At 44.0% G+C, this 14,628-nt stretch overlaps 1 protein-coding gene across 3 annotated transcripts in view; it reads right to left on the reverse strand.

Annotated features, from left to right (window-relative positions):
- Window positions 1-14,628, reverse strand: part of PFKFB4 (6-phosphofructo-2-kinase/fructose-2,6-biphosphatase 4) — a 68,654-nt gene that overhangs the window by 32,626 nt on the left and 21,400 nt on the right. For 2 of the 3 annotated variants that reach the window (XM_081848333.1, XM_081848332.1), the window contains exon 1: window positions 9,103-9,273. The exons of the other annotated variant lie outside the window; for it this stretch is intronic. In XM_081848333.1, the coding sequence (XP_081704459.1) occupies window positions 9,103-9,205 (103 nt within the window). In that variant the 5' untranslated portion in view covers window positions 9,206-9,273. Of the gene's footprint in view, window positions 1-9,102; window positions 9,274-14,628 lie in introns of those variants that run through there. 3 annotated transcript variants of the gene reach the window in all.

Raw genomic sequence — 14,628 nt, forward strand, 5'->3', positions numbered from 1 at the left:
GCGGGCGGGTGGGGGTGCTTTGAGCAACCAGAAATCAACTAAGGATTACACAAGGCACATATGACTAGGGAAAAGGCAATAGGAGCTTATCACAAAATGAAATGGGAATAAAAAAATTGGATTAACTAGGTGACGTCTAGGTGTGAAACCATGGTTACAGAAGCCTGCATGTTCAAAGCTGCCAGACTGTTTTTTTTTTTTTTACAAATATCTTTATTGAACAGCTTTTAAAAAATATCATGAACAACACACACTTTGACAGATAAATATCGAATAAAGAAAGAAAGAACAAAAAAAACCCAGCTACATACAAGAATAAAAGGGAAAAGAAAAAAAAGAAAAAAGAAAAAAGATTAAAAAAAAGAGGAGAGCGGAAAAAATCAACATCAGAATCTAACAGGTTTACAAACAATGGACCTCCGTCCAACTCGGTTTAGAAAGATTAGAAGATTACAAAGCTGCCAGACTGTAACCACTGAGTATCTAAAGCAGGCACAAGACTTGCATATCACTTTCACTAGGACCATGTCTTTTATTCCAAGGGAGGAGGAACTCTGCATTTAAAGAGCAGGGTTTGAAATTAACAGGGCACATTTTGCACCCAAAGATTCTCCATTTGCAAGCACCTCAAAAAGTCTGGGTGCCAATTTTTTTTGCGCCTGGCTGACGCTCAAGTATTACTGAAATGTATGTGCTTTGAAGCCTCAAAGTATACGTTAAGGATAGACGCAATATGTTAAGGAATTTAACAATAAAGAGTAGAGTGCTTTGAAAACTAAAGTATGGTACCAATACAATTGTAGAGAACTAGGGGTCTTAGTAGACCACAAGGAAGAAGGTTCTGGCAGTAAGAGCTGTTCAACCGTGGATCGGTCTCCCTTGGGAGGTGGTAGACTCTTCTTCCTTTGAGGCTTTTAAACAGTGGTTGGATGGCCATCATCTAGTTGAGATTCCTGCATTGGAATAGATTACCCTTGGGGTCCCTTTCAATGCCGTAATTCTATGATTCCATAACCCCCTGCAAAGAAGGAATCTTTATTGATCTTTAAAGCAGCCTTCCCTAACTGGGTGCCCTCCTCATGTTTTGAGTACATCTCCTGTCAGGGAGTGGGTGGCGCTGTGGTCTAAACCACTGAGCCTAGGGCTTGCCAATCAGAAGGTCGGCGGTTCGAATCCCCATGAAGGGGTGAGCTCCCGTTGCTCGGTCCCAGCTCCTGCCCACCTAGCAGTTCGAAAGCACATCAAAGTGCAAGTAGATAAATAGGTACCGCTCCGCCGGGAAGGTAAATGACATTTCCGTGCGCTGCTCTGGTTCGCCAGAAGCGGCTTAGTCATGCTGGCCACATGACCCAGAAGCTGTCTGCGGACAAACCGGCTCCCTCAGCCTATAGAGCAAGATGAGCACGCAACCCCAGAGTCATCCATGACTGGACCTAACGGTCAGGGGTACCTTTACCTTTTACCTGTCAGTTCAAGCTATCATGGCTATGTGGCTGGGGGATGATGGGAGTTGTAGTTCAAAACACCTTCAGGGACTCAGTTTGGGAAGGGTGGTTTAAGGTGTCATGAGACTGCTGGGATCATCTAGTCCAAACCCTTGCCATGCATGGAGAATAAAAACAAGAAGTCGGTAGAGAAACCACAAAGAGTAACTAGAAGCCATAACAGGTGACTGAGAAACACAAGGCACAATTATTAAGGTTTTTAGACTTCAAATGTATCATCAATAAACTGAATACTGAATATTTATGGTAAGTGACTTTTGTAATGGATATGGTAAGTCAACATACAGGATGTTGGGGGGTGGAAGTGATATCTGATCCTTGGGCCCATACTTTGTGGGTATTTTTGCCCAGTATACCAACCTGGGGGGCTCAAAATGAATTGGATTACAATTTCCATCAACTCCAGCTGTGCTGCAAAGCACGAGGTTCGTGATGTAGCTGGTGTAGCTACTTCTGTTTCCTGCCTGCTATCCTATCTTGTCTTCCTGTTTTTCTACTTAATCCTAGGCAGTCACTTCTGAAATATATATCTATTAACGCAGTGGTGAATGTTAAGCTGATAGTGGTTCTAGATGTCAGGTAAAAATTCTGATTGTTACGTTGCAAGGTTAAACAGCTCCATTGCACATTTCATGGTTGTATTCAACAGATCTTCTGAAAAGAAAGTAACATTTAACGAACCGGGATAATCAGCTATGTGTTGCCCCAATTCAACTAAGTAACAGTTTCAGTGTGCTGCCTTCAACATTCAGCACAGCGTCAATGACTCTAGTAAAGGGCTGGTATTAGATTACATCTGCACCAACTATCTGTCACTCCCCCGCTCCGACATCCACAGTTAATAAAGCAAAGCCAGGCAAAGCAATATTTTAACTGCTGCATTGACACTGCTATTCCTTTCATAGGAGTTATTTTCCCGGCGATGCTTGGTTTCTTGCATTGTTTCTTCATAAAACGAAATAAATTCTTGCACTATTTCAGCATAAAACTAAATTGCCATTGCTCCTACAACAGATAAGGATGTGTTAGATTTCCTTGTCAGAATGTCTGTCCCCAGTTTGCATGCAAGACTAAATCAAACCATGGCTTAGCACAAATGAACAGATAGGCCTCCCAGAGTAAACACTGAAGCTGGCATCTAAGCCATGGCTTGTCTTAAGTGTTGTGTATGTACCCAGACTTATAGTTTGTCACCCCCAGGCCAGCTATGAGCACTAAACCAAGAACAAACATTGGTTACAACTTCTGGTTTGTTAGAGCAAGACAAACCATGAGTATGGGTTCAATGTAATGCTAAGTCAGCCCATGGCTCAGCCTCCAGTGCAGCAGCAGTACAAGGCAGGAGTGAAGCAGCTGCAATATTCAGTCCAGAAACCTGCACCTTTGCTTGTTTGCACTAAGCCATGGTTTGGTTTAACCTTATGCGTCTCTTTGTATTTCTACAGCCTGCATTGGAACTATGATATGATGACCATTACTTGAGTGGAGTAATAAAATGAATTTTAATATGTTGTTGTAAAAGTAATGAGAACCTGTGTTCTAGAAAAATATTCCAAAGTTTAATAGTCCACGGACTTTATCAATGACAACAACAAACACTTTCATACTTTCAAAAGCTAAAGCGCTTAATCAGCTTCTTATTAACTGGCACTGTAAGCTTGCATTTATCTGCCTTTGAACCCATCCTGTTCAATTAGCCAGTCACTAAATGACAAGGTCCTTGTTCACATCAGATTAAACAACTTGCCAAAGAGCTAGAGAAATAAACCTGTTATCCCAGTGTACACAACACTCTTCCCCCCCAGGGAGATAGCCAGCAATTACTGCAATGCAGCACAACAACCACAAAACTTTCCCTTTAGCAGTTTTACTCTTGGTTACTTGTGGTCAGCTTGGGGCAGTGTTGCGTTCGGACAACAACCTCAAGTACAGAATGATAATACTTTGTCTTTTTCTACTACACAAAGTGTTTCTCTAGGACGTTGAAAGCACTTCATGTATATTATTTGGAAGGAAATAGATTCCCCATCTCTGTAGCAAAGCCAGCCTCTGTAAATACTTGGCATCGAGCCCATACTTCTCTTCAGTCCTTGTCTCTTTTTTTGCCCAGGCTTCAAAAGTACCAACCTTTGCACTGAGTGTCAAACAGTGCAACAACATTTATGGGTCAGTCATCTATTTTTAATTGAGCTCTTTTACTCAGCTACTGTAGACATAGTAACCTTGTGCATTCCTCTTCACTTTCATCAGCCTGTTCCATGACAAGGACGAAGATAACCATCACAACCTGAACTCACTCTCTCTCTCCACATCCATTTTCACATGAGGGAAGGCCTGGACAATTGTTTTCCCGATGTTTAGAGACATCCACTATGATAAATGTTTGACAGTCCTGCACTATTGCTATAGAGAAGGGCCAAAGTCTGGTGGCAGAGCACATGCCTGCAGAAGGGTCCAGTTTCAATACCCAACACCTCCAGCTGAAAGTCTCAGGAAGCAATTGATGCACCATATGGTTCGCAATTGCTTGAGAACCATAGACCATACGGGGCTAGATGGACCAAAGGTCTGAAGTGGCATATCTGCTATTTGTTCATGTGCCAGTCTCCTTAGGACAGAAAGGAAGAACCTGTGCTCTTCTCAGATGTTGCACGCCTACATCATCCTTGATCACGCACTGTGATGACTGGAGCCGGTGGGAGTGGCAGTCCAACAGACGGAGAATCACAGGCCCCCATCCCAGCCTTAGAAACTGTACCATCTATGCATTTATTTTATACTCAGTACTACCTTTAAGATCTTTGCACGTATGCCTGCTGGTTCAGAAGAGGCCTAAAGCCCTCTCCTGTAGTCTTAACAGAAATATTCCATTATTTTGACCATATCTTATTCCAAATGCACACTTAAAGCACTAGTTAAAGTGTTAAACTGTGTTCCAAGAAGCACTAATTCAAATAATTCCAACAAGAAGCTGTTTGAAACCATTAACCAGCCAAATCCTTCTGGAATACTGCCAAAATGGGGCCAAACTGCTGTATAAATTTATTCAACTCCACATTCACGCACAGGTTCCGGGACTGTGCAGATCTTAAAACAACCTGAAAGATTAACTCAAAAATAACTTTGGTTCATGCCAATTATAGAAAGGCCAGGTTGCACTCAGTTTCGGCATAGAACAAAACATCTTCAGGATTAGATTACTGAAAACAATAGCAGATGGATATCACACTCTTTCATCATTAATGCTTCAACTTAAGCTAAGATCAGTCTCCCCCCCCCCCCCGGTTAGTCAGTTCAATGTCACTTTTTAAAAGCTCCTTCAATTTTTATCTTCATTTTCTTAGCCTTCAGCCTCTGTGGTAATAAATCACTCTGTTCAAAACACTAATATTCCCATTGTCCCAGCACCACTAAAGGTTTTTTTGGGGGTGGGGGCTAGTGCATTAAAAATCCATGTTAGAGGAAAGTAGGAACACAGAAAACAGTAACATCTACAGTACTGTTTTTGCCAAATTATAGTTAATACACATGGACGCACACACCCCTCCAGGAATTGAGCAAATTGATGTTGTTACTATGAACTATAGTCTTCTTCTGCAGTTTTGTTTTACCCTTCCTTTCTCAGCCATGTATCTCCATAGCAGGGGTAGGCAACCTAAGGCCTGGGGGCCAATCACCTTCTCAATCCGGCCCACGGATGGTCTGGGAATCAAGAGTGTTTTTACATGAGTAGAATGTGTGCTTTAATTTAAAATGCATCTCTGGGTTATTTGTGGGGCATAGGAATTCGTTCATTTATTTTTTTCAAAATATAGTCTGGCCCACCACATGGTCTGAGGGACACTGGACCGGCCCACGGCTGAAAAAGGTTGCTGACCACTGCTCCATAGCCTCTTCCTTCCCCTATACTAGTGGGAAACACACAGCAATGTTTGGACATATCACTAAACCATGGTTTACCACTACAAGCCAGTGAGCCTTGCATGTACACACACCCCTCACCTTCCTGCAAGGAGATCAGAAGCTTCCATATTAGATGGAACTGCAGTCCTCTGAACCCCAAACTGTAGTTAATCTGAACCATGATTAGTTGAAACAATCCAGATGCATAAAGTATGGTTTGAAGTTGACTTGCTTCCATAAACCGTATACCCAATCTGGGATGATAAAACAAACTGATGTTACTCCCCACTCAGCCATGAAGCTCACTGGGTGACTTTGGGCTACTCACCATGCCTAACCTACTTCACAGGGTCATTGTGAGGATGAAATGGGGAGGATCAGAACCATGCACCTTGAGCTCCTTGGAAGAAAAGGGTGGTATATATAAATGTACAGTGGCACCTTGGGTTACATACGCTTCAGGTTACATACACTTCAGGTTACAGACTCCGCTAACCCAGAAATAGTACCTCAGGTTAAGAACTTTACTTCAGGATGAGAATAGAAATCGTACTCCGGCGGTGCAGCAGCAGCAGGAGGCCCCAATTAGCTAACATGGTGCTTCAGGTTAAGAACAGTTTCAGGTTAAGTAAGGACCTCCAGAACGAATTAAGTATTTAACCCGAGGTACCACTGTGATAAATAACACAAATAACTCCCAAACAGAAGCAGCTGCTTCCAATCTCCTCTTCATAGCCATACTGGAGGAGGTGCATGCAAACCAGAGATTAGCGCTGAGGCAAAAAAAAAAGACCCAAGAGTAGTGCATTTTACTTTCAATATCAGGAATTAGATAAAAAATAGTATATTTGTTTGTAAACTGTTTGGGGCCCACTGCCATTCAGATCATAACAACATGCCATTGCCTGTATCAAAGATGCAAATAACCACTTGATCACTTAGCTAGGACAAGTAGCAATCCACACCACCATTTTAGACATAGGCATAGAAGTGACTTGTACTGCTCATGACTTAACCCTGCAACCTGCCAAGTGGCATGCTGGACATATGCTGTTATTTTTTTTCCAATGGCTGCAGCCAACATGGGGGCTGATATACCTGATAAGGTCAAAGGTATTGAAACAAAGGAGCAGAAGGCATCTGTAAGCTTCCAAAGACAGATTTCGGGAGAAAAGAAATTGCCAAAGGGGACATGAATCTATGTAATCTTGAGACAAGAGTATCCTCTTAAGTGAAAGCCAATTTGATTATATATGACTCCAATAGGCAGGCAGGCACACTCATTCTTTCAATCTACGTCGGTTCGCACCTGCCGATATATCTGATTTTTTGGGTGGGACAAAGTAGGCATTCTACTATAGGTGAACAGATATCCTGCTTACAAGCAGCCCACCTCTTCTCAGGATTTGCCTCATTTTCCAGTTGTTTGGTATTTATTACTGGAACGGAACCAAACCAAAAATATTGACACCCATTGCCTGCATGTGTTCTTTAGTGCAGAAGCAAGAAATCCACAGGCCTGAGAAACCCAGAGTCCCAGAAGGCCACATGCAGGATCACTGAATAACAGCCTGTTGGATTAGGCCAATGGCCCATCTAGTCTAGCATCCTGTCCTCACAGTGGCCACCCAGATGCCTGTGGGAAACACATAGCAAGGATCTGAGCAGTTTCCCATCCTGTGGTTTCCAGCAACTGGTGTTTAGAAGTATTACTGCTTACAATTTTGGAGGCAGGGCATAGCAGTAGCTTCCGATAGCCATCTCCATTAATATATCTAAATCCTCTTTTAAAGCCATCTAGGTTGGTAGCCTTCAAGGCTTCCTATGGGAGCGGGTGCCATAGTTTAATTATGCACTCCCTGCATGAAGAAATACTTTCTTTTATCTGTCCTGACTATTCCATTTTCAGCTTCACTGGATGGCCATGAGTTTTGGTGTTATGAGAGAGGGAGGAAAAAAGTTCTCTCTCTCCATGCCATGCCTGTCCATGTACATGTCTATCATATCAAATCTTACCTTTTCTCTAAATTAGTCGCAGATGCTGCAACCTTCCCTCCATCCCCTTAATCATTTTAGCTGCCTCTTTTTGAACCTTTCCCCAATCTACAATATTCTTTTTGAGGTGAGGCAACCAGAACTATACAGTATTCCAAATACGGTCATACCCGAGATTTGTACCAAAGCATTTTGATACTGGCAGTTTTGTTTTCAATTCCTTCCCTAATGATCCCTAGCAAGGAATTTTCCTTTTTCATCACCACTGCAGCACACTGGGTCAACATCTTCATTGAACTATCTACTAAGACCCCAAGGTCTTCTTCCTAGTCCATCAACCCCAGTTCAGACCCCAAGAGTATGTATGTAAAACTAAGATTTTCAGCAGCACCATGTGTAAATTTACACTTGTACATTCAGTTGCATTTGCCATTTTACCACCCATTCACTCAGTTTGGAGAGGTCCCTTTGGCACTCTTTGCAATCTCTATTTGTTTTAAGGACTCTGAAAAAATTAGTATCAGCAAACTTAGCCACCTCACTGCTCACCATGGGCGTAGCCACAGGGGGGCAGGGAGGAGCAGATGCCCACATAATCAATAAAAATCAATACAAATACATAGCTAACTGAGGTTCTGCACCCCTAACAAAAGGCCTGCCCCCCAAAAAATCCTGGCTACGCCCACTGCTGTTCACTCTAAACTCTAGATCTTTTATGAGTAAGTTAAAAACCACAGGTCCCAATATCGATCCTTGGGGGACTCCACGTTCTACTTCACTGCATTCAGAGAACTGTTCATTTATTCCTACTCTTTGCTTCCAGCAGCGTAACCTATTTATGATCCATGAGAGGACCTTTCCTCCTATTCACTGACTGCTAGGCTTACTCAGCAGTCTTTGGTGAGGTACTTTGTGAAAAGCTGAATTCCTCCTAATAACACTGCTGCTGAAAGGCAAGGCACCTCTATATAGTCTTTATCTCGCCCTTGCCTTTTTTTGTTGTTCATGTTGCTCCTGCTATAGCTTTTATTTTATTTTATTTCTTTCTTTTACTAGAAAGCAAAGAGTGTGCAATAGAGCTGGGGTAGACCGAGGCTGAGGAACGGGGGGGGGGGGGCAAAGGGGGTCGAGAGTATGTCAAGAGTATGGAGAAACCACCTGATTTCCTCCCAAAAGGTGGAAGTTATCAAGTATTTATTGGCAGGATCTTTAAGGCGAAACATATTCTATGCACTTTTTACTGCAGCCTACCAGAAAGTGAATCGCAGCTAGCAAATATCTCCAGAGCCTGTATGAGTCACGAAGCCCTTGCGCCCAGAATAACGGGCACTCAGAGGGCATCGCTTCGATCCCTCTGAGCTGTGCCTCTCCAGGACCCTAATGGACACGCGTTGGCCGCGGCGCTCCGGCAGCGAGGAGCACAGCCACTCCGGGCACCGGCGGAGGGAGGGTCATCCAGCTACCCCGCCTCTCCTCGGAAGACGCCGGCTTTCCTATTCTTTCTGCTGAGGTGTTAAGATTTTCGCCCCGCTTCTCGTTCCCCTCAAGAGGCCTCCGCTACCACGTCCTGCTTCCTCAATCCCCGGCACACACCCTCGTGGGCTCCGGGCTGATGCAACTCCGGTGTCCCCGCAAGCCAAGGCGCCCCGAGATCTGCCCGCCACTACTCGCTCGCTTGCTCGCTTGCTCGCTCACTCACCGCCTCGCTGCGCGCTGTGCTTTGCAGGCAGCCCGTTGTTATAAGGCACCCAGATCTTCTGCAGGGGATTCTGCGTGAGCTCTCGAGCCGGCGGAGACGCCATTCTCGCATCGGGGGCTCGCTCCCTCCTGCGGTCCCGCCTGCTGCGACAAGCTCCAAGGAAGATCCGGGAAGGTGTCCTGGATCCTCGGCTACAGCGGGGGGGGGGGGTTGCTAGCAAGGCCACCGGAGGGCGGGGCCTGCAGGACGCCCCGCCCCCTCAGGCCAGCGCGGGGAACAAGTTGCGGAGCAGGAAGACTCGCCCCCAACTCCGGAGCGAAGCAATGCGCGCGAGGCGCCGAGGCTGGGCTCCGCCCCCTGCGCGCTTCGCCGAGACAAAGGGATGCCTTGGCCGCGTAGGCTTTAGAAACGGGCTGGGGTAACACAAGGCAAAGCCGCACTGGGGCCCACGGTGCTTACTCGCAGGTAGGCGCATATGGGTAACGGCAAGCATCAACCCGCTTTAAATGCCACTTAACGTCTGCAGTAATGTGCTCAGGCTAATCCGCAACTGTCCTTAGGGATTGGGGCGGGGGGGAGAGAAATACAATCATTCACAGGTTTGTTACGCCTTAGCATTTTGGGAGCTGTAGTTTTAGGAGAGGGCTCAGTGTGGAAGATCGTTAAGAGTCCTTAACGACTTTTTTAAAAATCCAACATTACTAACCGTGCAATCCTGTGCATGTCAACTCAGAAGTGATCCCCGTTGAGTTAAAATTCGACCGTAGGTTTACATCGGATTGCAGCCTAAACCACTTTAAATCTAAAGAGGGGTAGTCAAATTGGAGTGCAATCCTAATCACTGACTGGCAGCGCAGGGGTTTATACAACTCCATCGCTCAGGTTGTAAGGGGGGGGGGGCAGGAAAAAAATGTCCCTTTGCTGCAGCGGTCATGGGATGGCAGCAGATTCTATCAGCCAGGCCCTGCAAATGCCCAGTTTCTGGGATTGCCAGCAGAAATTTCCAACCACCTGATTTAAAAATTGAGGGGAAATAACATATTGTCATTAGCTGTGCTCAGTGTGCTTTGGGTGGGTGGGAGTTAAAACTGAAGACAGAAGCCCCTGCTTTAACATGAATCATACTGTATGTGCAAGCATTTTATTTAAATAGGTAATGAACATTTCAAAGTGCAACCAGTCTGCCTGCAACTCTAGAGAACATTAATACATGCAACAGAGCCATGGATTTGTTCTGGCATGAGGTCTAAGGCGACTGACTGTTGCAATCTGATAATTAGAAGAGTTGTTTTTTTTAAAACTAGGAATCCAAACAAGCTTCAGCCTCACCTCTGACCGGCAGTATTAACAATGAACTAACTGCATTTCTGCCAGCCACTCTCTCACACAGAACAGTCCCCTAAATTCTTACCAAGGAGCTCAACCTCACTACTCTTTTAATTATATCTCGGCACTTTTGACTCAAAAAAAATTCAGCACTGTCTGGGAAGGTGAACTAAGCTGATGCTTAGGGAGCCATAACAAGATCAGTCATTAGCTTCTACAGCAGAAGTGACTGAGAACTCCAGAATAGGAAAACACCTTCCTTTCTTGTCCAAAGGTAAATGTAAAGGAACCCCTGACCGTTAGGTCCAGTCGCAGACGACTCTGGGGTCACGGCACTCATCTCGCTTTACTGGCCGAGGGAGCCGGCGTACAGCTTCCGGGTCATGTGGCCAACATGATAAGACGTTTCTGGCGAACCAGAGCAGTGCACGGAAACGCCGTTTACCTTCCCGCTGGAGTGATATCTATTTATCTACTTGGAGTTTTTGGCGTGCTTTCGAACTGCTAGGTTGGCAGGAGCAGGGACCGAGCAATGGGAGCTCACCCCATCGCGGGTATTCAAACTGCCAACCTTCTGATCGGCAAGCCCCAGGCTCTCTGGTTTAACCCACAGCGCCACCTGCGTGGCACCTTTTAATTGGTTTCTGAGCCCTGGCCTAGAGGAAGCTCCACTACAAGTACCAATAAACAGGTAATGCCCATTATCATCCATCAAGGTTAATGTTCTCCCTTCAAACAGGACACCTTATTACACCCCACACAGTTCTGCACTTGTCATCCATGGTAGGCCTCTACTGTTTTAAATGCTCTCCTCCTTGTTTATCCCCTGCATTATTGGTTTTGTTTTAGATGCTTTTATACTGTAGTTTTATTAACTTTAGGCTGAATTTTTTGTTTTAATGATAATGGATGTTTTTAATATTGTACACTGCTTGGAGATTTTTAAATATTAAGCAAATTACAGGTGCTTTAAATTAAATAAATATCTAGGGAAATTGCTCCCTCACATAACCAAAATCTAAAAGGATCAAAAACTAAAAGCAGTGTTCAGGCCATGCTCATTCAGTCAAGTTAGTTAGCTCTGCTCACCCTTCCTACCTTGTTCTCTGGTTCTTTATTAATTTGTACTCTTCATCAGGGTTCCAAGGGAAACCGCAACCTTGAGTTCCTCTTCTATGCCTTCACCCAAAAGGGCTTGCCCCCCTGTTACCCTATTGCAGACTGGTCAAGGATCTACAGTACAGCATCCTCCCTCAAGTGCTGATAAGTCAGGGGTAGCCAGTGTGGTGCTCTCCAAATGTTATTGGTCTCCATCTCCCATCAGCTCCAGTCTACATGTCCAATGGTCAGGGCAGATGGGAGATGGAGTCAAACTATATCTGGACAACAACATATTGACTACCCTGGGAATTGATAACAACCATGTTCCGGGTTCTTTTCCCTCTTAAATTTTCTATTTTTTTTTTGTCCTTTCTGCTCTCCAAGGAAACCAGGAACCTATGCTACTTTAGGCACCTGAACTTAATCTCTAACCCCAATTTGATCCTGTACATGCAGCTGGCACCTACTGCCCTTCAATCTCATTATTTGGTATCCATCTTTCTCCAGTCTTCTCATAGCACATTGCTCTTTCTCACTCTGTACGTCTGTTATTATTGTAATTATTTTACCATTAAGCTGTCTGTCGGTATACTTTTTACTATGTTTTTTCCATTGATGTTTTGTAATATGTTTCTAGTGTTGAACGCTGCCCTAAGGTATTTTGGTAAAGGCCTGTAGATAAATTGAATAAATGATGATGATGATTAATATTATTAATAATTATGTCCTGATCCCCTCTGTCCTTCATACCACTTACCCACATAGTTGGTGCTAGACCAATCTGAATATCTGGGGTTGCCAACATGGTCCTTGTGTGTGCAATGACACTTTTGAGGTGCCCATGAAGCCTCAAAGCTCACCTTCCTTGAAATACTGAGGAGGGGTACCTATTTTCCGCACTGAGAAGTATATGGAGCTTAAGGAGTTAAGCTGGAAGAGTGACTCTCTTTCCCATCTCCTCTACATATTTTTCAAGGCTCAGATCAATAGCTGAACAGAAAGTGGAGCAACTGAGAGGGTAGGAGGGAAAGGGGTTAAGACAGGCTAAAAGGGAGTGAACTGCAATATTTGAGGGGAGGGAGGGAAATGGAGTGGCCAGGGCAGGAATCAGGAGAAATACAGAGTGCCAAAGAGCAAAGGTGCATGAGCTCAAACACCTTGGACTCAATAATAGCTCCTCTTGGAATGGCATATCATTCTTGCTCCTACCAAACACAACCAAATCATAGATCACATCTGTCTCCATTGACATGAGTCATAAACACCACAGGTCAGCTGCTTTCCAAAACACGAATTCAAGGGTTTATCATTTTTACAAGGGACTCCTTCAAAGCCACTATCAAATCATAGGTCACCTCTGTGTCCACAGAAGTGTCAGTGATTTGTTGTTGCCTTTGTTGTCCACGTGTGTAAAATCCATGAGGATCCATGCTTTGGCTTGGGTCAAAGTTTCTGTGGTGCTGGCAAGTACCAAATCTTTTACTCAGCAGTCTATTTACTGTTAAGGTTTAATTTTGATGGTGCGGGAGATGGGGGATACTGTCTAAAATAATGCACATTTAATTCTACTGGATCCAACTCTTACCCAGATGCCATGGAAAAGCACGGGGAGGGGGGAGAAACAACCAGAGGGGTCATGTCAGAGGCACTCTCAAAATTCTAGATGTGCGCACAAGCCCAAAAATGTTAGCAACCCTGCAATTAATTGACCTTTCTGTTTCTGTAATAATAAAGTATATTTGATTATTCTGTCTCATTGCTTATTCTGCCTCTTTGGTGCCCAACTTTTAGATAAAACATCAAATAATTATCATTCAGGTGCACCTGTACTAACATGGCATCCAACCACCCCTAATTTTATTTGTATGGTGCCTTTCCACAGTGCAAACCATGCTCAAGGCAGCTTACAACATTAAAAAAATACAGAACTACAATGTAATGAAAGTAGTCCTAAACAGTAAGTTAAACATTTAACAATACAAAACCAAACTGAACAATTTCCACATAAATCGCAACAAAATCTGAAATAAAGATACAGAGCAGCAACAGCAACAACTTCACCTCAATAAACAAGGACATGCAGTAAAAACATGCTCGAGGTTTTAATCTCTGAACAGTACTGCAGATCCTGCACTATTTGGCCAGCCAATCAGATCTGCAGTATTGGCTGAAGAATCCCATGCCCATTTACTGGAAACCAGCCAGAAGATCAGTTGGTAGCTCTCGATTCCCGTCTACGCAAGGCTTATGAGTTCCTGGAAACAAGCAGGAGGGAAAAAAGGTATTTAACATAATTGTACAATTATCAAGTAGGAGTTGTACTTTCCCACTAGAAAACTTACATGTTTTGTTTTATCCAGCTTCTTAAAAGCTAGATGTGGTACTTAAAAAGGCATGAAAAACCTGTTCATAGTTTCGCTGCAGATCCATTTGCAGAATGTTCATAAGATAAACAGCTGAGAGCTAAGCTTTATATTAGTCTTTCCCACACAATTACCTTACATCATTTTAAGAGGGAAAACAAAATTTAAACTAAATGTTCTGTTCTGGTCCTGGATCATGGGGCAAGACAGTAGTTACTACAGTGTGTGAGAACTCATTTAGTCCCTCTGATGCAAATCAGGGATTAAGCACTTGCTTTCTTGGGGTGCAGGTGGGGAATTTCCACTTAGCCCAGCTTATTTTCACACGTGTTGAAAATCATGGTATAGAAGTATAAAAACAAGTAAGTCCCATGACACTTTAAAGCAGCCTTCCCCAATCTGGTGCCCTGAAGGTGTTTGGAACTACAACTCCCATCAACCTTCACCCAGCATAGCCAGGTTAGCTTGGACTGATAGGAGACACACACCAAACATGTGGAAGGCGCCCAGTTAGGGGAGACTGGGAGTTAGGGGCTGTCCTTGATATCACACTGAGCCTTGGAAGCCTCTCATAAAGCAATGGGAACTTCTTGTTTTTTAATTATTTCCCAGGTGGTAGAAGTTTCAGTACTACTTAACTTCAAAGCAAGTGAATGTTGCTGCAGTCTTTGTGACCAAATATGAAAGCTGATTGGGTAGACATTTCCTTTTCTAGTGCCATTTCCTTTTCTATCAT

This window comes from Podarcis erhardii (assembly GCF_964252035.2).
Source record: "Podarcis erhardii genome assembly, chromosome: 2".
Lineage (NCBI taxonomy): Eukaryota > Metazoa > Chordata > Lepidosauria > Squamata > Lacertidae > Podarcis > Podarcis erhardii.